General features: G+C 40.2%; 1 protein-coding gene and 1 long non-coding RNA gene across 12 annotated transcripts in view; one reads left to right on the forward strand and one right to left on the reverse strand.

Annotated features, from left to right (window-relative positions):
- The window catches only part of RBFOX1 (RNA binding fox-1 homolog 1), a 2,483,553-nt gene that overhangs the window by 1,806,716 nt on the left and 655,426 nt on the right, over positions 1-21,411 (forward strand). For all 11 annotated transcript variants that reach the window (XM_063699486.1, XM_019012245.4, XM_019012254.4 and 8 more), the window contains one exon: positions 16,765-16,806. In XM_063699486.1, the coding sequence (XP_063555556.1) occupies positions 16,765-16,806 (42 nt within the window). The remainder of the gene's footprint in view (positions 1-16,764; positions 16,807-21,411) is intronic.
- Positions 15,855-20,304, reverse strand: LOC129527546 (uncharacterized). Its single transcript, XR_008672539.2, has 4 exons — positions 20,088-20,304; positions 18,021-18,132; positions 17,807-17,918; positions 15,855-16,624 (listed from the first exon to the last, which is right to left on the reverse strand). It is a non-coding gene; the product is annotated as an uncharacterized lncRNA (long non-coding RNA).

Genomic DNA, 21,411 nt, shown 5'->3' on the forward strand with positions numbered 1-21,411 from the left:
TAATGAGTTTCCAGGTGATGCCAACGCTGTTGGTCCTCAGTCTCACTTTGAGTGTTAGGATCCTGCAGGATACTCCAAATGAGAATTGTACTTGGGATTCCGCACCCTCCACTTCCTTCCTCACCCAGGCTTGCCCATTTGACTGTGGTGCTGGCCCATTTATCCTAGTTAAAGGGTTCCACAGTTCCCTGTGATTATCCCTCATGATACGGATCACGTTATACACTTAAATTAAATAAAATGCACCCTATCGAATGCACTGCACACAAAAGGAATATTTATTTGAATATTAAGTACAGATAAGACTTCCCCTGGGATTATTTCAGAGCGCATTTGCAGAATTTAATTGCAATATTTTCCCACTCAGTTTCTTTGTGAACGCTACTTGTGAAAATATTTTCTTTCTGAAGGTAAAGCTCTGCGTTGTTGGTTTATTATTATTATTATTTTAAATCTGAAGAGCTCTCTGAGCTCGGTCATTACTTCCAGTGTCTAAATAATACTGATGATGATAAAGTAAACAGCCAGGTGACCTAGATTTTCCTTTTAAATTGCTGGCAATTAACATGAATGCCTGCTCATTGTTGCAGAACTTTTGGGAATCTAGTCCTTCCAGTTAGGATTCCTTAAGTTGGGGGTTTTAAGAGTTCATTTTGTGTGAAGCAAATGTCTTCCAGCACTCCTTCCATTAAGCTTTCCAGGAAGAATGTGAACACACATACACACACACACACACACACACATAGCAACAGTCACCACCACCACCCAGCCAACCCTTTCAGACAACTGAACTGGAAAATTAGAAAATGAATACTCCTCAAGTTTCTCAAGCTACAGAATCGTTCCCATTTCTTAAATAATGACGTTTTGTAAAGTCATAGAAATCAGCAATAGAAAAGACCTCTTGTGTAAAGATCTCTTCAGATGCGAAAGTCAGAATAGCATGGAAAGACAGCCTGGGGATGTCCACCTGGGGTGCCTTCTATCCCTATTTCCTTGTCTGGAGAATTGGTCCCATGGGACTTAGTTCACCTTGACATTTTTTTTTTCCATGACAGCCTTGTAGTTGTTACATGATTTATTTCTTTTGACATTCTCTACAATCTGTAGATGTGGATTTACAGTTTTCCATCCTAAAACTTTCAGACGTATTAGCCAATTTTTCAAAATCTTGGTTTTCTACCGCTGAGTTATAGGAAAGGGGTCCCAATCCAGATCCCCAGATAGGGTTTTTGGATCTCCCTCAAGAAAGAATTCAGGGCGGCCGGGCGTGGTGGCTCACGCTTGTAATCCCACCACTTTGGGAGGCTGAGGCGGGCGGATCACAAGGTCAGGAGTTTGAGACCAGCCTGGGTGTCTCTACTAAAATTAGAAAAATTAGCTGGACACTGTGGCGGCTGCCCATAATCCCAACTATTTGAGAGGCTGAGGCAGGAGAATCTCTTGAAACCGTAAGGCGGAGGTTGCAGTGAGCCGAAATCGCGCCACTGCACTCCAGCCTGGTCGAAAGAGCAAAACTCTGTCTCAAAAACAAACAAACAAACAAACAAACAAAAAACAAACAAAAAAAAAAAGAAAGAAAGAATTGAGGCAAGTCCATAGAGTAAAGTGAAAGCAAGTTTATTAAGTAAGTAGGGGAATAAGAATGGCTACTTCATAGACAGAGTGGATGAAGGGCAGAGGAGCCCCTCATCAGAGTGGATGATGAGCCCCTTGGGGCTGCTTGTTTCCCATTTTTATGGTTATTTCTTAATGACATGCTAAACAAGGAGTAGATTATTCATGCTTCCCCTTTTTAGACCATACAGGGTAACTTCCTGACGTTGCCATGGCATTTATAAACTGTCATGGTGCCAGTGGGAGTGTGGCAGTGAGGACGGCCAGAGGTCACCTTCGTCACCATCTTGGTTTTGGTGGGTTTTGGCTGGCTTCTTTACTGCAGCCTGTTTTATCAGCAAGGTCCTTACGACCTGTATCTTGTCTTGTGCTGATCTCCTATCTTATCCTGTGACTTAGAATGCCTTAGCCATCTGGGAATGCAGCCCAGTAGGTCTTAGCCTCTTTTCTTTCTTTCTTTTTTTTTTTTTTTTTAGACGGAGTTTTGCTCTTGTTGCCCAGGTTGGAGTGTGCAACAGCACAATCTTGGCTCACCATAACCTCCACTTCCCGGGTTCAAGTGCTTCTCCTGCCTCAGCCTCCCAAGTAGCTGGGATTATAGGCATACACCACCATGCCAGAGGTCTTAGCTTCATTTTACCCAGCCCCTGTTCAAGATGGGGTTGCTCTGGTTCATACACCTCTGACAGTTGTGATGCTGTCTGCTAAACATCTAAGGAAATAGTGAGGCACGTCCAGTCCACTGTCAACTTATGAAAAGAACAAATCACAACAACAGCAACAAATGGACTACTGAATTCAGTTTACTTTCTTGTACTGAAAAGGCATGTTATACAGTGCTTTCCGTGTGATAGGCACTCTTCTAATTGCTTTGCAAATATTAACTCATTCAAATCATGTGATGACCCTGTGGGGCACATGGGTAGACCCAGGCAAGGAATTTGTTCAAGGTCTCTAAGGTAATAAGGAGTTGAGTTGAGCTTTGAACCTTGGAAGTCTGGCTTTAGATTTCGTTCTCTTAACCACTGCATTTTAGATGCCTCTCAAACGTCTCTCAGTTAATATGATCAAGATGAGTGCCCAGATAAGGCCATGGCCTGTGTGTCTCTGCTGAATCTATTTAATTGGGATGCAGATTATAAAATTATCAACTTCTGATAAAATTATTATTAGAGCTCTGTAATATCCAATGAGAAAGAAAAAAAAATTACAGTTAAAACATCTTAACTTGAAAATGTCTTGAGAACATATATTCTATCCAAGTAGAGATATGCAAATGGTATGTAAATCCCCCACTTGCCCTCCCCTCCACACTCTTTCCCACTTCTGGATGTAGACAGGGGGATGATGGGAAAATCTTTGTTGAGATGCTCATTCTACACAGAGTTTCCTGGCTATAGGGTAATGATGGTCCCAGGAGACCGGTTCAGGGAAGCATGCCAAGCCCTTTTAGTTACCCAGGACATTTTGGTGAGTATTGCTTGAATTTTCTTAGACTGAGCAAGGGTTTGGGATGGGATGGGGTTGAAGGAGGGCAATTATAACCCTTGATTATGAAGGAAAGAAATGGTGATTGCTTTCGCTGCTGAAACAAATAGAAATCATCTTTGTAATAACTGCAATTGTTTTATCCAGCCCTCCTCTGCCTCGCTTCACAAAATACCTTATTAAATCTGGAGAATAAAAATGTACCTGGGGTAATGGTTTATTATTAGAATAAATAATAGGCAATATGTTTCTTCCACCCTGCAAGGTATCAGATGCCAAGACATTTCGTGGTTTAGCTTGTAAAGGTGCTTACATGTGTCAGACCAGCCAGGCTTTTCATGGCCAGGGGCTGCCCTTTCATTTCAAGACCAGCATCAAGCCTGAAATGAACAACTCCACGAGACTGCATTCTTGCAGAAAGCAGATGTCGGAGGCCAGAGGGGATATTGGCCACGTGCTGCCTGGGGCTGCCATGTCTTGCTCAATGTTTGTCTGTCTGATTTATCTGCCTGGACCTGGGGGACTTCTTTTGTTGATAATGGGGTCTTTACCAAGAGGGTGCATGGCAGAGCAAGTGTGAAAAGCACTTCCTCCCAAGAAAACACCTCATTAAAACCTGTAATTTGAGGTTTGTTCAAATTCTGTGGGCATCCTGACCTCTGACATCCCTTTAATCAGATAACTAACACTTGAATCTCTCCAGTGACTTATAGCCAGAGCAGTGACTCTCTTGATATAAGTACCATTATTACCAAACAATATGATGTTTAAAGGAATATCATGAGAAGTGCTCACTAAATGTGTTGTCCTGCCTGGGAGATACCACCCCATAGGTCATTCAAGTGCTAAGAATACTAAGTGTTTTGAGATTTTAGGATATGCTCCATAAAGTATTCCCGAGGACTCTTAGCCATGAATTAAATATGTTAGAGCTTTCAGCATTTGGGTTTATTGTGCAAGTTTATGTATAACAACAAATCCATTATTATTTTTCCTACTTAGTACTTAGCCTTGTCACGCTATTTCCTCCATCTCCCTTCACCCTCCAAAGCTGGCATCCTTTCAAAACCAGACAAGATTTTAACAGCAGGTAATGGTCCTCCCCAAGGTTAAGAGGAAAACCTCGTGGGAGAGCTGGGTGTGTTCTCCAAGCCATTTTCTCAAGTGTATTTTGTTCATTTATGCAACATGAGACAGAATCGAGTTCATTAATCATGGCTGACTTGAGTCATTGTTGTGACTTTTTGTTTTTATTTTTTTCATTGATTATTTCTCACCTCCTTTCCTGAAACCTAAGCATTTACTACTGTAACACACTTTTTTTCTCCCTTGTGACAAAAAGTAACAACCGCCATGACCGGTGGTGGGATCTGTATTTGCTTATCTGACATAAACTATCCTGTCTTTTTAGAATCAGAGGACACACTTGATTGTGTGATACACTTGCAAGAAGCAATGGATATGATTACAACCATACGTCGGATTATAGGACTGTATTATATTCAAAGATTTCAGGCCTTTATAAACTCAGGTATCTAATAAACATTACATGTGAGACCCTAGAAGCAGACTAGGCAAAGCGACCTCTCTCTTTTTATTTTATGTTTGTACTTTTACTTTCCTACTGAAGAGAATCCACACAAAAATACGTAATGTCCCTGCAGAATTGGAGCTTTTGTTTTGTTTTTCAAGATAGCCACCCTACATTTACTCTTTTGGTGCTATGGGGAGTTATTTTATTATTATTATTATCATTATTATTATTATTTTGAGACAAAGTCTTGCTCTGTCACCAGGTTGGAGTGCAGTGACATGATCTCAGCTCACTGCAACCTCTGTCTCCCGGGTTCAAGCAATTCTCCTGCCTCAGCCTCCCGAGTAGCTGGGACTACAGGTGCCCGCCACCATGCTAGCTAGTTTTCTGTATTTTTAGTAGAGACGGGGTTTCACCATGTTGGCCAGGATGGTCTCGATCTCTTGACCTCATGGTCCTCCTGCCTCAGCCTCCCAAAGTGCTGGGATTGCAGGTGTGAGCCACCATGCCCGGCTGAGTTATTTCATAGCCACCATTAATCAAATACTTACTATGTGCCAGGCCAGATTTGGCTTTGATGCTCTACAAATAACATCTCATTTAATTATTACAATAACCATATAACTCAGGCATTTAAATTATATTATTATTGCTGCTCTTCGTATGAATTTATAAAAGTGATGCATGCTCATTGCAATAAGTTGAAGTGATATAACAGAATCCAAGATTAAAAATGAGAAAACCTGCTTCTCTGTCCCTTCTTCTCCACTATTGGTCTGGTTCCCAGGACATCATTTTTGTGCTTTTGTCTGAAGTTTGTTGTTTATCATTCCAGACTTTTTTCCAGGTATAAATGGATATTTTTCTGTGCGTGTACCTTGTGCTTGTGCATGGTTTTTTATACATAAATGGATTATAGGTTAAAAATGATTTTAACTTGCTTTTGTTTTATTTTATCATAGACATCATTTCTGAAATCACTCAATTTCTAATGGATTCATAATATTCCGTAGTATAGATCAAAGTTTGGCAAATTGTGGCCATGGGCCAAAGACACCTCACTGCCTGATTCTGTAAATAAAGTTTTTGTTTGTTTGTTTTGCTGGGGGGGAAGGAGTCTTGCTCTGTCCCCCAGGCTGGAGTGCAATGATGCGATCTCTGCTCGTTGCAACCTCCACCTCCTGGGTTCAAGCGATTCTCCTGCCTCAGCCCCCTGAGTAGCTGGGATTACAGGCAAGTGCCAAGACGCCCAGCTAATTTTTTTTTTTTTGTATTTTTAGTAAATACGGGGTTTCACCATGTTGGTCAGGCTGGTCTCGAACATCTGACCTCATGATCCACCCGCCTTGTCCTCCCAAAGTGCTGGGATTACAGGTGTGAGCCACCACATCCAACCCTGTAAATAAAATTTTATTGGAACACAGTGGCACCCATTTGTTTACACGTTGTCAGTGGCTGCTTTTCCACCATAATGGCAGAACCGAGTAGCTGCAGCAAAGACAAGAGAGTCTATGGCTCTCAAAGGGCAATGTATTTCCTATTTGGCTCTTAGAAGAAAAAGTTTTTCAATTCCTAATGTAGATGAACCGCAATTCTTTTAACCATTTCATCACTTGTGGACATTGGCATTCTTCTCAGTTCTGGGTCTGTTCTGTGACAAGTGCTGTCCTTACTTCCTCATTCGCCGTTGCACTCTGGTAAAGTGATTCCTAGAATACTAACCATTGAATTAAAGGAAATGGAAGTTCTACATTGTGATAACTGCCAGCTGCCCCCTCGAAACAGTCAGTACCAATTTACCACCCTTCTTAAAAAGATAATATCAAACCTTTCAAAAGGAATCTGATGCTACAAAAGTGTCATTAATTTAGCCAAATTCACAAGGCCTCTTGGGGAACAAAGCCAGGATTTGGACCCAAGTCATTTGACCCAGTGCTTCTTGTGAAAACCTCCTGTCTCATTAATTTGAATACCAATTGCTGGTATTTGCTGAATTTTTAAATGTGTTAAGTGCTTTGCTTAGTAATTCAGATAGATTATGCTTACAATAAAATTAGTCACTGTGCAGGTACCATATTATCTCTATGGTACAAATGGGGAAATTGCCTGCAGAGATGATATAATATGGCTAACATTACATAGGAGATGTACAAGGACTGGACTTCCTTAGTCTGATTCCTGAACCTCCAGTCTCCACTGGGGAGAAAACTGGATCTACAGAAGGGACCAGTGCTTTGATATCAGAGAAATCTAATTTGGTGGAAATTATACTGGTTCTTACCTCAATAAGCCAAGTATGGAAATTTATGTGTTTTATGGAACTAGACAACACTAGCTAGTCGGTGCATGTCTTGTTTTAGAGAAAACACAAGTGTGTAAACAGCGTCTTGTCAGGGCACAGTAGCTAATGAGCACCTGCTAAGGACAAGTGAGGCGCAGATTGGGGAGGAGGGCTAACAGTGTAGGTATCTGTGGTTTTGTTTGGTTTACCTGACCCTGGATACTGTGTACAATGGTGATTCAGAGAGGAAACCTAGTCAACCCATCCAGATGGTAATTCCCTCTTGAATATTTCCTATCTTTATGGTTTCAGGAATTCACTCACTCTGTGCCTCAGTTTTTCCACCTGTAAAATGGAGCTAAAATCAAATCAGCTAATGAAATCAATTGTCAGCTGCTTACAAAGTTCTGAGAATTAACTGAGGTCATAACTAGGAACTGTTTAGCACATTTTATGACATATTACAAACATTGGATACATTTTAACAAATGTCATTGTGAAATTTATTTCAGCAAAAAGTGATTAAGGCCAGGTGCAGTGGCTTGCGCCTGTAATCCCAGCAGTTTGGGAGGCCCAGGCAGGCGGATCATTTGAGGTCAGGAGTTCAAGACCAGCCTGGCCAACATGGCAAAACTCCATCTCTACTACAAATACAAAAATTAGCCGGGTGTGGTGGCACTCACCTGGAATCCCAGGTACTCGGGAGGCTGAGGCAGGAGAATCACTTGAACCCGGGAGGTGGAGGTTGCAGTGAGCTGAGATTGCGCCACTGCACTCCAGCCTGGGTGACAGAGGAAGACTTTGTTTCAAAAATAAATACATAAATAAAGTGATCAAAACAATGACTTTCCTAGCAGCATAGTTAAAATTGAGCAAAACCTAAATATTTTGCAATCCCAAAGTTCCTTCGCTTCCACCCACCACCCCCCAATCTGGTGTTCTCCCTTACTTTATCCTACTTTTGACTGTGCCATTCACAGTATCTTGTTTCTGTATCCTTGGGGTGGTCCTCCCGCCCAACTCCTATTTACTCAGTAAGGGTTAGATCAAGGGTCTCAGCTCCAGAAACGACTGATGTCTCCTCCACTGCTTCCCATCCTTCAGCAGGCTGGGTTGGTGCATTTCCTTTGAGCACCCCTGGAACCCTGTTTTTTTCTTTTCTATCACATACGACCCTGTATCATCATCTTTATTTTATTCATCACTCCTCCCCTGTCTTTTTTAAATAAAATGTACAATGTGTCATTTAGATACACACCCCCTTTCATTAGCACAGCGCTAGGCAGTTAGTACCCTGAGTACATATGTCAAATGTGTATCATAATCCTGAAATGCATTAAGGAAAATGCAAACTCCAGGGCTCACCCTAGGTACTTGGAGACGTGTGTTTATAGGAAAATGCCATCTTGTTTCAGAAGAATTTATAATGATTACAAAAACAGCAACGCTGAGAAATAAAGCTACCAATTGATTTGATTTATTGAGTTCTATGCTGGTAAACTTGTCCACTGTTTTCCTTCTAAGTGATTCATAATTGTCCTGAAAACTGGATTTTCCAATGTTCTATTATTGTGGACATGAAAACAGGCACATCTATTTATCCATTCATTTATTGCATGTCTTCTGTTTCTTTTGACTCCTACTTTCCCCAATTCAAGTTAATCTCTCACCAGTTCCCTCTTGCACTGGACTCTTCTGTCATATTCAATTACTGCACTTCCATAATCTCACTGAGCTTTCCACACATCCCCCCACCTTTCCTCTGAATATATTTTTTTCATTCTTTCCCTGCATACATTGTCTAAAAGACAAAACAAAAACAAATAAAATACACTAATACCTTTTTCAGTTCTCCAAGACAAGTTGGGCCACCTCCTATGCGCTGTAAGCACCTCTTATACTTTCACTGTACAAATGTTCTCTGTATTGTAATTATCCGTAGACTCATCTTTTTCCCCACCTAGGCAATAGCTCCAGCAGCCTTTTTTGCTATTGTATTCCTGGCACTTAGGACAGTGTCTGATATCCAGAAGGTGCTTGAGATATGTGTATGTATATGTGCATGTGGGGGTATGGGTGTGTATGTGTGTGGGTAAATATATATGAAAGGATGGATGAGTAAACAAGTGGATTCCAAACATCGTACTCATCTCTAGAAAATGAAAGCCACCTAAGGCTCAGTTCTAGTTCTTGCAGAGCCAGTCTGATGTGTGGGAGAGAAAAATCAGACTGAAAACAGGGTCAGAATAAAGCAGGAAGAACTGATAAGAGAGAACTGAAAGTCAGGAGAAGGATGAAAAAGGCTGAGTGTGAGAAAGTGTCTTTGGCCCTGTTGGCTAAATGAAGACAGGAGACAGGGAAGATGAACCCCTGCTATTAAACATCTCGTTCAACCAGGAGAGCAAAGGGTCTCAAGCTGAAGTTTATTGCTTCAGTTTCTAACCTTTCATAAGTGCTTACTTGGCAGCCCTTTCGAGAGTGGTATTTGATTCTGGAAGCATCTTAAAGGAACAATGCCCGACCTTCCACTTTACTTTTTTTCATTTAGGCCATAAAATATATTGGTTTTGTGCATTACTGCCATGGGAGAAAAAAAAAATCACATGTTAGTTTCCAAATGAAATGACATTTGATAAAGTGTACATTTAAGATATTTTTCAAGGCTGGCTTTTAAAGAATGCAGAGGCAGGGTCTTCATCACAGACTGTAGGGAGGTACAGGTGCCTTTTTTTCCACCTCCCCTCTCCCCACCCGGAGCCTCTCCCATAATGGTTATGGAGAAAATTTTTTAAGAGCCTCATTAGTTGCAGCAATAACTTACTGAGTCTTCCGAGAATCATTACACCCTGTTTGGGGTGCTGTTTGATGATCAAGGCTGCAGCCGAAACACACAACTCATGATGGGATTCTGCCATTTTGCGCAATGGACAGCTCTTTCTTCAGGGAAGATGTGAGGAAAGCATGGATCTGCATTCGATGATCCCTACTTAAAGGAGGGGAGGTCACTGGCCACCTTACTCATGAGATGTGTATGTCACTGGATTGACTCAAATTGGCCAGGGACTCCCACTTCCAAACAAACGGGTTGGCAGTAGGTGGAGTATGGTGGTGGTGGTGGCATCCAGTTTACTAATAATTTATGAAATGGAACAGGTGCATGACCCAAAAAAAGAAGCAGGATATTGTCACTAGAATATAAGCAAAACAATATGGGATGCTGTGCAGGGAAAAATAAACACAACAAAAACAAACATGTCTACTATAGAGATTACTTGAAATATCCTTTTTCTTATTCCCAAATCTCGTTTTCCTTATTCGGCTTCATTTGAAGGACAGCATGGCTTTTTCCTTGGCTACTGTTGGATTTTGCATTGTCTGCAATAGGAATATGATAATGTGGTGCCACTTCACATGGCGCAAGTCAGAGGTCAGTAGGCCACCTGGTTCCTTCAGTGTCGTCATTGTGCTTCTGTGAGTCTGGCAAATCCTTGTGATATTTGAAGGCAGATGTTAAAAATATTAATCTTGTTATATACTTTTTTTTTTAATAGAGCGAGAGAGTGTCTCGCTTTGTTGCCCAGGCTGGAGTGCAGTGGCGCAATCTTGGTTCACTGCCTACCTCTGCCACCCAGGTTCAAGCGATTGTCTTGCCTCAGCCTCCTGAGTAGCTGGGACTACAGGCGCATTCCACCACGTCTGGCTAATTTTTTTTGTATTTTTAGTAGAGACAGAGTTTTACCATGTTGGCCAGGTTCTTCTGGAACTCCTGACCTCAGGTGATCTGCCCACCTCGGCCTCCCAAAGTGCTGGGATTACAGGTGTGAGCCACCATGCCCGGCCAAGATAAACTTTTTATTAATTAAGGAAAATCAATTCTATCACTATTACTATACATTTTTTAAAGCACTTGTATTTCTGCAAGGTACTGATATTAAAATACTTGCTGATTATAAATGCCCTGTATGTCACAAAGGATAATTTGAAAACTACAGAAAAGCATTAAGAAGGAAGTATTGCCCTCGGTCTTTAATTGCATCAGCCATTTAGTTTGTATTTTACATGTAGATAGGTGTTCCATTTTGAGTTAATTTTTGTATAAAGTGTGAGGTTTAGGTAAAGGGGTGTGTGTGTGTGTGTGTATGTGTGTACACATCCAGTTACTCTAACATTATTCTGGATATTTCACTTTTTTTGGTTTTCTTAAAGGTGGTATTATAGGGATTATCACACACATCTTTCTCTCAGTCTACAAGACTCAGTATTTTGCGTCTTTAGTTGGAACGCAGAAACCTTATCACCCATGTTAATTAGCTTGACTGGCGTGATTGTTCTTACAATTTATACATACATTAAAATATCAAGTTCAATACCTTAAATATATGTAATTTTTATTTTTTAATTGTGCCTCAGTAAAGATGGGAGATAAACTTTCTTTATTATCACCACGTATGCCTCTTTGTTTCTTTAGTCTTTGTGTTTTATCTTTTTTTTTTTTTTTGTTTGGAGTGGGGGAGTACAGAGTCTTACTCTGTGTGCAATGGCATGATCTCGGCTCACTGCAACCTCCGTCTCCTGGGTTCAAGCGATTCTCCTGCCTTAGCCTCCCAAGTAGCTGGGATTACAAGCACGTGCCATCATGCCCAGCTAATTTTTGTATTTTTAATAGAGACGGGGTTTTGCCGCGTTGACCAGCCTGGTCTTGAACTCCTAACCTCAGGTGATCTGCGAGCCTCCGTCTTTCAAAGTGCTGGGATTACAGGCGTGAGCCACTGCGCCTGGCCTATATTTTCTTTAACTTATGTATTGTATATCCATAAACTAAAAAGCTCTTCATGCACTTCCCTCCCCCCCAGTTTTTTGCTTTAAGCCATTAAACATATTTTAATGAACTCAAGAGTACAGTCACCTATTAACATTTACTCATATGTTTACCATTTCCATTTCCAGCTCTTCCTTTCTTGTTGTTTGAAGTTTCCTTCAGGTATCCTATTTCCTTTATCTGGAAAACTTCCTATAGCGATTTCTTTAGGGCAGTGAATTTTCTTAGTTACTTTCATATTTCACCTTCATTTCTAAAGGATATTTTCATTGGTTGTAGTATTCTCAGTTGACAATTATTTTGTCAGTATTTCAATAACTGTGTGTTAGTTTCTGCTGACCTCTCTGGATTTTTGTTTTGTTTACTTTGGTTTTTGTTTTAAATCCATAGTTCTTTGAATTGTTGGGCCGTTACAAGTATTGCATTGTTTGTCTCTGGCTGTTTTCAGTGTTTTAATTTTAGGCTTTACCAATATGACTATCACATATGTGGTTGTGGATTTCGTTGATTTTAACTCTTTTAGTTCCTTGAAATTGTGTTTATTTCTTTTGTCAAATGTAGGAAGTTTTCAGCCATTATTTCTTAAATTTTTTTTTCTGCAGTGAACTCTTTATCCTTATATTCTAGAATTTCAGTAACATGAAATGTTGTACGTTTTGGTATATGTTCCACAGGCCCTGTGTTTCCTTTTTTTTTTTTGTCTTCAATTTTTTTTCCCCCTGTGTTGTTTAGAACAGATACTTTTTATGTACTCAAGTTTACTTCTTTTTCTTCTGTTGTCTTCATTCTTTGTTTGGACACCTTCAGTGAGATTTTATTTTATTCTGTTTTAATTAGTTAATTAATTTTTTTGAGACGTCTCACTCTTGTCACCCAGGCTGGAGTGCAGTGGTGCAGTCTTTACTCACTGCAGCCTCCGCCTCCCGAGTTTAAGCGATTCTCCTGTCTCAGCCATCTGAGTAGCTGGGAATAAAGGTGTCCACCACAAAGCCTGGCTAATTTTTGTACTTTTAGTAGAGAAGGGGTTTCACCATGTTGGCCAGGCTGGTCTCAAATTCCTGACCTCAGGTGATCCAACCCGCTTGGCTTCCCAAAATTCTGGATTACAGGTGTGAGCCACCGTGCCCGGCCCAATATTTTATTTTTATTTTTTTTTTAATTTAGTTATTTTTATGGTTGTAAAATTTCCTTTTGGTTTTTTGGTTTTTTTGTGTTTTGTTTGTTTGTTTGTTTTCGATGGAGTCTCGCTCTGTCTCCCAGGCTAGAGTGCAGAGGCGAAATCTTGGCTCACTGCAACCTCCGCCTCCCAGGTTCAAGAAATTTTCCTGCCTCAGCCTCCCTAGTAGCTGGGACTACAGTCGCGTGTCGCCACACCCAGCTAATTTTTTGTATTTTTAGTAGAGACAGAGTTTCATCGTATTAGTCAGGATGGTCTCGATCTCCTGACCTTATGATCCACCCGTCTCAGCCTTCCAAAGTGCTGGGATTACAGGCGTGAGCCACCGCGCCCAGCTCCTTTTGGTCCTTTATTATCTTTTGTTTCTTTGCTAATGCCGTCAATTTGTTTTCATTTATTTTCAGTGTGTTTTTTCTTACTGTTTGGAGTAGTTTTATAACAGCTGGTTTAAAGTTTTTATTTGATAATTCCAACATCTTTGCTATGTTGATGGTGGTGTCTGTGAATGTCTTTTCCTATGCAAATTTAGATTTTCTTGGTTCCTTGTATGCTAAGTCATTTTGGTTTGTACTCTGGGTATATTGAATATTGTGTTAGGAGACTCTAGGTCTTGTTTAAAATCCCATGGAAGTTGTTGATATTTTTGTTTTAGTAAGCAATCAATCTTGTTGCATTCAGGCTGAAAGCTCTTGCTTTGCTTCTGTGGATTTGTTTGCACTATCAGTTCTGTTGGGTTTCTCCCATGTATATATCAAGTCTGGGACATGGGCAGTAGTCTTTTCCTTAGTTCAATTCTCAAAGCTTATGGAAACATTTTAGGGTCAGATTCAGACATGAGCACAGAGGTCAGTGCAGGAGTTTATAAAAATACTGTATGGGGGTGATTTTCCCAAATTATTTTCTCTCCAGGATCCTCAAAGTAATATTTGTTTTCTAGGGTTCCCTGTTTGTTGTCCTCCACCCAGAAAGCTGGTGGTTTTTTGTTTGTTTTTAATTTTTCTGTTCACCTGCTTCTCATCTGAGTCTGCATTTAGGGCAAAGTGTCAAGAGAAGAGAGGAAATAAAGAAAAGCAATGGGAGGTAGGAGTTGTTTGCCCACCCTCTTGAGACCACAGTCCTAGATGTTAAGTGTCTGCAACCGCCCCTGTTGCAACTGTTGTTTATACATGAACACTACCCTGAGATTGCCTGGAGACTGCAGCATAAGAGGACAGACAAACTTTTAAAAAGAAAGAACAGTAATAAAAAAAAAAAAAAGAACAATGGGGATTTTCCCTATTCTCTTAGCATTAAGACTCCTGTGTCTTGTTTTTCGAGACAAAACCAGAGTGCTTCTCCTTAGTCTTTATCTGGTTGGGTGTCTGATTTTCAGCTCTTGGCTACCTTGCACCCACACTAAGGGGTATTGGTGGTGGGAGGTGGTAATTCACCACTTATGTGGTGGTACTTCAAGTTTTGGTCGTTTTTTTCCCCCCTCCACTTGCTGCTTTTTAATTTTCAGAGGTCTCAAATAGCTCCCCCATGCATTCTATACAGATTTCCTTGCTGCATTCAGTGGGGGAAACAGGATGAAGTGTTTTCGCTCCATCTTGTCAAGAACTGAAACCTCACCACCCACTTCATTTATTTTATTGTGTTAAAATGCACATAAAATAAAATTTACCTTTTTTACCATTTTAAAGTATACATTTTACTGGCATTTAAGTAAATTCACAATGTTGCACAAATATCCAGTTTGAGAACATTTTAATCACCCCAAATAGAAACCTCATACCCATTAAGCAGTCACTCCTCCTTTTCTATTAACCCAGTCCTCTGGCAACATTTAATTTGTTCTCTGTCTCAATGAATTTTCCCTACTTCATCTTTTAACAGTTTATGGAGACATAATTTACATAATATAAAGTCACCTATTTCAAGTGTATAATTCAATGTGGGCTTTTTTTTTTTTTTGGATATTTATAGAATTGTACCAGTTTCTTTTTTAATTTTTTGGAATATTTCTCCCTGTCTTTTCCTCTTCAGCTTCTTTTTTTTCCTTTACTTTTATCTTTTTTTTTTTTTTCTTTTGAGATGGAGTTTCACTCTTGTTGCCCAGGCTGCAGTATAACGGTGGGATCTCAGCTCACTGCAACCTCTGCCTCCCAGGTTCAAGTGGTTCTCCTGCTTCAGCCACCCGAATAGCTGGGATTACAGGCACCCACCACCATGCCCAGCTAATTTTTGTGTTTTTAGTAGAGAAGGGGTTTCACCATATTGGCCAGGTTCATCTCAAATTCCTGACCTCACGTGATCCACCCGCCTTGGCCTCCCAAAGTGATGGGATTACAGGCATGAGCAATCGTGCCTGGCCTTCCTTCATTTTCTTTAATGATCTGTTTCACTGTATTTTTAACCCAAGATAGGAACCATAATATTGTATATTTCTGTGGTTTCTTTTCTTAACAACTAAATGGTGTCTTTTGAATGTTTTTCATATCTCTATATTTAAAACTATGTTTCTAAATGGTACATGTTATGCCATACTATCAGTATACTATATTTTTTAATTTTTCCATTATCACACATAATGTTTATAATTTCTTTTTTCATACATAATGTTGTTGTTAATTGACATGGAAATAAACATTTGCGTGCCTCTGCATATTTTCTTAAGACCTAATCTTAGTGGTAATATTTCTGTGTAAAAGGGCATAGAAAAGCACTGATTTATAGATTTGGGGCTCTGGTGCAACCTTAAGTAAAGATTCTTCCTTTTTTGTTTTAGAGAAAGTCAAAACAAACTTTGTATACAAAATGCGTAAAATATACATCAAAAGTTGGTTCCTAAACCTTCATATCCCTTAGTAAAAGTTTCAAAAACTTACAGTATATTGTCTGGTGCTGGAAGTCGGGAGTTGTTTCATTGGTTAAAAAAAAATACTGGAAAGATACAGAATAAAGGTGAATGAAGACCTAAATTTTATTTCAGCTTCACTATTTTAGTTGACAGTGGAGTCTACCAGCTCCTGATGACAGAATGACCATATATCTCAAAATTCCTTGTACGTGTTCCTTTTTATTTGTGTCCTTAGCACAATCATGTAATACCACTCCACCCATCCCTCTTAACCCACATGTGTTTTCTTGTTTGGATAATAAATTATATGGCCACTCTAAAGAAGCATCCTTGGACATTAAGTAAAACATGTCAGTAGGGCAAAGATAATTAATGCATGGCATATGTATGTATTGCTAATACCCCCTTTCCTATCTGATGGCTGATACCAGAAAGCTATCAGGGTCTCTTTCTGTGATTGAAGGATTGACCTCAGAATTCTCCCCAGCACAATCCTATGGGGACTTACTACCATCTGATTAGAACTGGACCATAAAATGTAACCCAGTTGCCAAGGCATGACAACTGACACTACTGGCCGCAAACATTGGAGAAGACTCTGTGTGTTTTCCACTGACTTATCACAACCATCTGGAGTGGGCCTTTATGGAGGAATTCTTGCACCTGTGAGCTACGGCAAGCTGGGGTTTTCAGAGAAAAGGGTGGGGAGTTTCATGACAAGAGGGGAGGTGCCCTCATCCCAGGCAGATGCTGCCTCCGACGCATTCTCCTGTACCTCTCTCCTCTTCCCCTTTCCAGTCTGTGACTTATCCTAGCTGTGCTTCTGAATCACACAATTGAACTCCAAGTGAAGCTTGAGCTATGTAGACCTAAAGAAAAATTAAATACATAATTAATTAATTATGGGTTTTCTTTGAGCTGAGTAATTAAAAGTAACTTTCTGTTTTCTTTCATGTTTTTCTGATCCGGAGCCTTCTGACTTTTCCCCTTCATTTTCTTTTCTTTCTAGGTTTCAAGACAACAGATGAATTGTGAAAGAGAGCAGCTAAGGGTAGGTGCACCTGCTTGTAAAATGCTTCCTGATTCTCATTTTTGTGTGATAAGCAAAAATGTCCTTGTCTCTCCCAAGACACAGGTTCTAAATAACAGGCTTCATCTTAAGACTGGTAGAGTTGAAAATATTTATCCCAGCTTATTTAGTATTGATTGAGCTGTTAAATACAGTATATCTTCTTTTGAAGTGCCATTATAGTAGATATGGATTTTTTGATTTAGATTCAGCAATAAATACTTCTCTTCTGGAATTTGTTTGACATCATTGTACTCTTTTTATGTACAACACGAGGTCTAAGTAATAACAAAGGTCAAAAGGATGGCTTGCTGCCTTCTTAATATGAATACCAGGCTGTTTGCTGAGTAGCTAAAATGCTCTTTGGCTGTTGACTGGGGTGGGTGAGCAAGGAATACGTCAAGGGCATTTTCTGGGAGAATTTGTGTTATCTATAGACCTCTTGGTTTTAGTGACGTTTGTGTATATGGGAGAGGGAGACAAAATTTTAAACCTCATATTCTGTTTCCCCACTTAAAAATGAAACTGTCTTGGTGCTCAGGCATATCGGTGTAAGAAGTATTCCCTAGATGTGGAGGGAGTGTTTGATTATAAATGGAGCATGGTGACATTGTTCTGCTTTCATTGTGTCTGAGTGGCCATTCTTCTTGGTATGGGGATGGCATTTTAAGAAACTTTGGGATTTCTCCCCATTTGTTTTCTTTTAAATGAATTCATGTTTTCAGTGGATGAGATTTAGATTATGATTGGTGTATTTTTCATGTCACTAATGGAAGTTGGCAGTTTTTACTGGACAATGTGCCTTATAGCCATGTTTTCAAATTGTTATAAAAATCAGAGAAATATGCTGCTTTTAAAACCACAACAGTGGGATTTGGCATTAGGAAACCTCTGTGCCCAAAGGTGTCTAATAAATAAGCATAATGTATTTAACAGGCCTAATGCCTTCATACACTGCCTTGTAACTTTTCAGAGCATTTACCTAATGATAGTCTCATGATGGCAATAATTTGTAGAGTTGCTTCCATTTCACAGTTGCTGTTGGCATCAGGTTTATCAAGTACTTGGGTAAAATAAACCACAGAATCCAGGTGCTGAAACCGAGAAAGTGAGACAAGGTTTTCTGTTTCTTTTATGCATATTTGTTTTATGCACTATCTCAGTATGGCCCTCTCTACCCACTTTCCTCCAAGTACCTGTGCCGACATTCGTTGTGACCCTTTCCTTCATGGAACGGACTTCAAGATTTTTAAGCTTTTCTGAACTGTCTTACTCCTTTTTTCCTGTAGTCTGAATTACTGGTTCATCCTGTTAAATAATGTATTACAACTTTAGATTTCTCTTGCTGTTTGGATGGGGATGATGGCCAGAACTAGGTCAGAGCTAGATAAAGAGAAATATGTGCCTTTGTCTCCAGGAGTCCCTGATAAATTCCTGAGAATTAAGATAATCTTGAAATCTCTATTGCAAATGACACTTGCTTGGCAAGTTAAGGACGCAGTAGGTAATGAAGGACTTGTTTGCATTTTGAGGGATTCTTTCCCACTGATGAGTCCATTGTCGACAGGAGCGTGGTTTAGGTTCAAGAATGGAGTCTTCCCCTCTCTGTTACATAAATGCAGGGAGTGGCTTGATATTAACATAACGGTTCATTTAGTTTAGTCCCGAGTATGGCTGCAATAGCCCCATCTCTAACATCACGAACCAGTGCTTTGTTTGTTGTTACTTTTATGGTCACCGTTTTTGCTTTTTAAATGAATGTGTGTTTTGAATTGATAGATGGCACATTTGATTGGATAGAGCACATATATATGGGGTTCAACATTTAAATAGTACCAAAGAGAGTGCAATGGAGTTTTCCCTTCCCACGTGACTTAGGCGTCTAGTTCCCTCTGGGAGACCCCTAGTGTGATTAAGTACTGGTATCTATCTCATCTGTAGATATTTTCTTCTGCCCTCTTCATTTTTGTTCTCTGTCTTTCCATCTCTTTCTTCTTCCTTTCCTCCCTCCCTCTTTTCCTTTCACACCTGTGTCTGTAAGAGCCCTTCCACCACCTCAAAAGAAAACTTCCCTTATTAAGGTGATTTTTTTTCCCGGGGGTGGGGGGGGCTTTTTTTTTTTTTTTTTTTTTTTTTTTAAGACAGAGTCTCTTTCTTTCACCATTCTGGAGTGCAGTGGCGCAATCTCAGCTCACCGCAACCTCTGACTCCCTGGTTTAAGCAATTCTCGTGCCTCAGCCTCCAGAGTAGCTGGGATTACAGGCACGCGCCACCACGCCCAGCTAATTTTTTGTGTACTTTTAGCAGAGATGGGGTTTCACCATGTTAGACAGGATGGTCTCGATCTCCTGACCTCGTGATCCGCCAGCCTCGGCCCCCCAAAGTGTTGGGATTACAGGTGTGAGCCACTGCGCCAAACCTGGGTTAGGGGGCATTTTTTAAGGGTTTCTGAAAGAAATTTAGAACTGGAAGGTAAATACCTGTCCATCTCAATGAAATGCATTTTCCTTCATCTCATTTTGCTTTCTTAGAAAGAGAGTGGAAGAAAAATAGAAATCTATTTAGCTACCACATCGTTGAAGGGTAACTGTCTGCAAGCCACAATTAAAATGTGTCCTAAGTGCAGCAATCAAAATGCATTTCCAGATTTGTTATCCAGGATGACAGGACTGTGGCCGTGTTATCATGTCGAGGGTCCTTCATTAGTGCATTCTGTTGTCAGAATTCAGGGATATAAGTGGATAGTTGTAAAATTTATTCCTTTTCCTTGGCCTCCTGGAAATAGCAGATGATTTAGGAACATAAAGCTGCGCTTTCTGTTTTGTGCCCCATTGAGGCTGTGTAGGAATTGGCGTATCCAATACTTGGTGTTAGGATCTCCTTTCTTTTTCTCATGAAGCGTAAATTAATTTTTCTAAAACAGACACTGTGAAGTGCTTAATATCTTGAAGATATTAAGGAGTCTTTAAAATTATCATATGATTAATTTTAGGAAATACCATGTTAAAAAAAGCTAAACGGTTTTTATTTTTTAACTGCAGGACTTCTCATAGCCTTTAATTTGCAAAGATGAAATACAAAGAGTTGGATATAATACACAACTTTTTTCTAACTCAGCTGACTACAAAACATTTTTGTTTATAGAACATACTCTTGAAATCATATCAATATTATCAGTTAAGATGCTATTATCTGTGAGTTATAGAAAAGCTAAGAGTTATGGAAAAGCTAAGAGTTATTTACAAAAATAAATAACTCTCCACCTCCCAGTTCCAGGGTTGATTCAGAGGCTTTTTGGTATCAGGGCAGTGGTTTGCAATCCCTGTGCTTCTGTTGGCCTTTCTTTCCTTCTTCCAAGATGTCTGCCATCTACCCCATATCACGTTCTCACAGGGCAGCACTCTCATCAGAAGGAAGGAGAAGAGGAGTTTCTCCTTCACAGCTCTTGCATTTTACTGCAGGAAAATAATTCCCAGAATTCGTCACTGCAGCCGTTTTCTTAGATCTCATTGGCCAATCTCTACATCAATCACTGGCAAGGTGAACTGGAATCTCAGCGATTGGCTACAGCAGTTATGATTCATTTGCAGCATCAGGCACATTGTCACCTGCACAAAAATAGGATTTACTTAAACTGGAGGAAGCAGAAAATGCACTCCAGTGTTGTTACCCAATGGAGTCTGCTACAAAAGGAATTCACAGGGGTCCACTCTGTTTGTCAGGGTGCTGGTTTACTGTCATTAGTTTTCATCACTCTCTTTCATTCTGCATGTGTGGGCTCAGCAACTTTGTGAATTCTGGTTTGTGGAATTTGACACAGATGCTTTCTCTGCCAGCATTGAATCTCACAGGTCACATCTTCCATCCTAACCTATATCCTAATTTTTCTACCCATCTTGGCAGTGTCTTTGTATTTTGCCTTGTGTAATTTGGACTGCACTGGATATAGTCTTTGATCATATTCCCTCAGCATTAGGTGTGGGCAGCAGGCATGGGGCATCTTGCCTTAGCAACCAGCTCAGCCCAGAGATGCTGTCCATGAGCTTCCTGGCCCCTTCCCTTCCCCAAAGAAGGGCATCAGCCAGTTACTCCCAACAGTAGTGTCACTCTTCTCAGAGAACTATTGGGATTACTCACATCGCTCGGTTGTTACGCACACTACACAACAGGGAAACTTGTTCATTTCTCCGTCCCAAGGTTTGTCAATCTAGAGTAGACTGAGTCTTCTTCTGATCTTGCAGTTCACATTATTGGTTGGATTCTTCTGGGGAGATGGTCACAGGAGCTCACTATGGAATCTGTGCATTAACCACTCCTGATCGTATAGGCTGTATTTACCAACTTGTTCCAGCATCAGCGCAGGTCGTGGTGATAGTTGTACAGTGACCATATCCAATTATCAACATTTACCTCTCAACCATCTGCTCCAACAGATGGACAAATAAACAACTAAGAGAGAAATAAAATGATCCTGGGGGCCTGTTGTTTCCCTGAACGATCTAACAGTTGAGGGAGATTGTATGTTCATAGGGTGGGAGATTCCAAAGCCCACCTTTCTGAGCACTCATAAAATATTTGATTACAAAG

This window comes from Gorilla gorilla, chromosome 18, assembly GCF_029281585.2.
Source record: "Gorilla gorilla gorilla isolate KB3781 chromosome 18, NHGRI_mGorGor1-v2.1_pri, whole genome shotgun sequence".
Taxonomy (NCBI): Eukaryota; Metazoa; Chordata; class Mammalia; order Primates; family Hominidae; genus Gorilla; species Gorilla gorilla.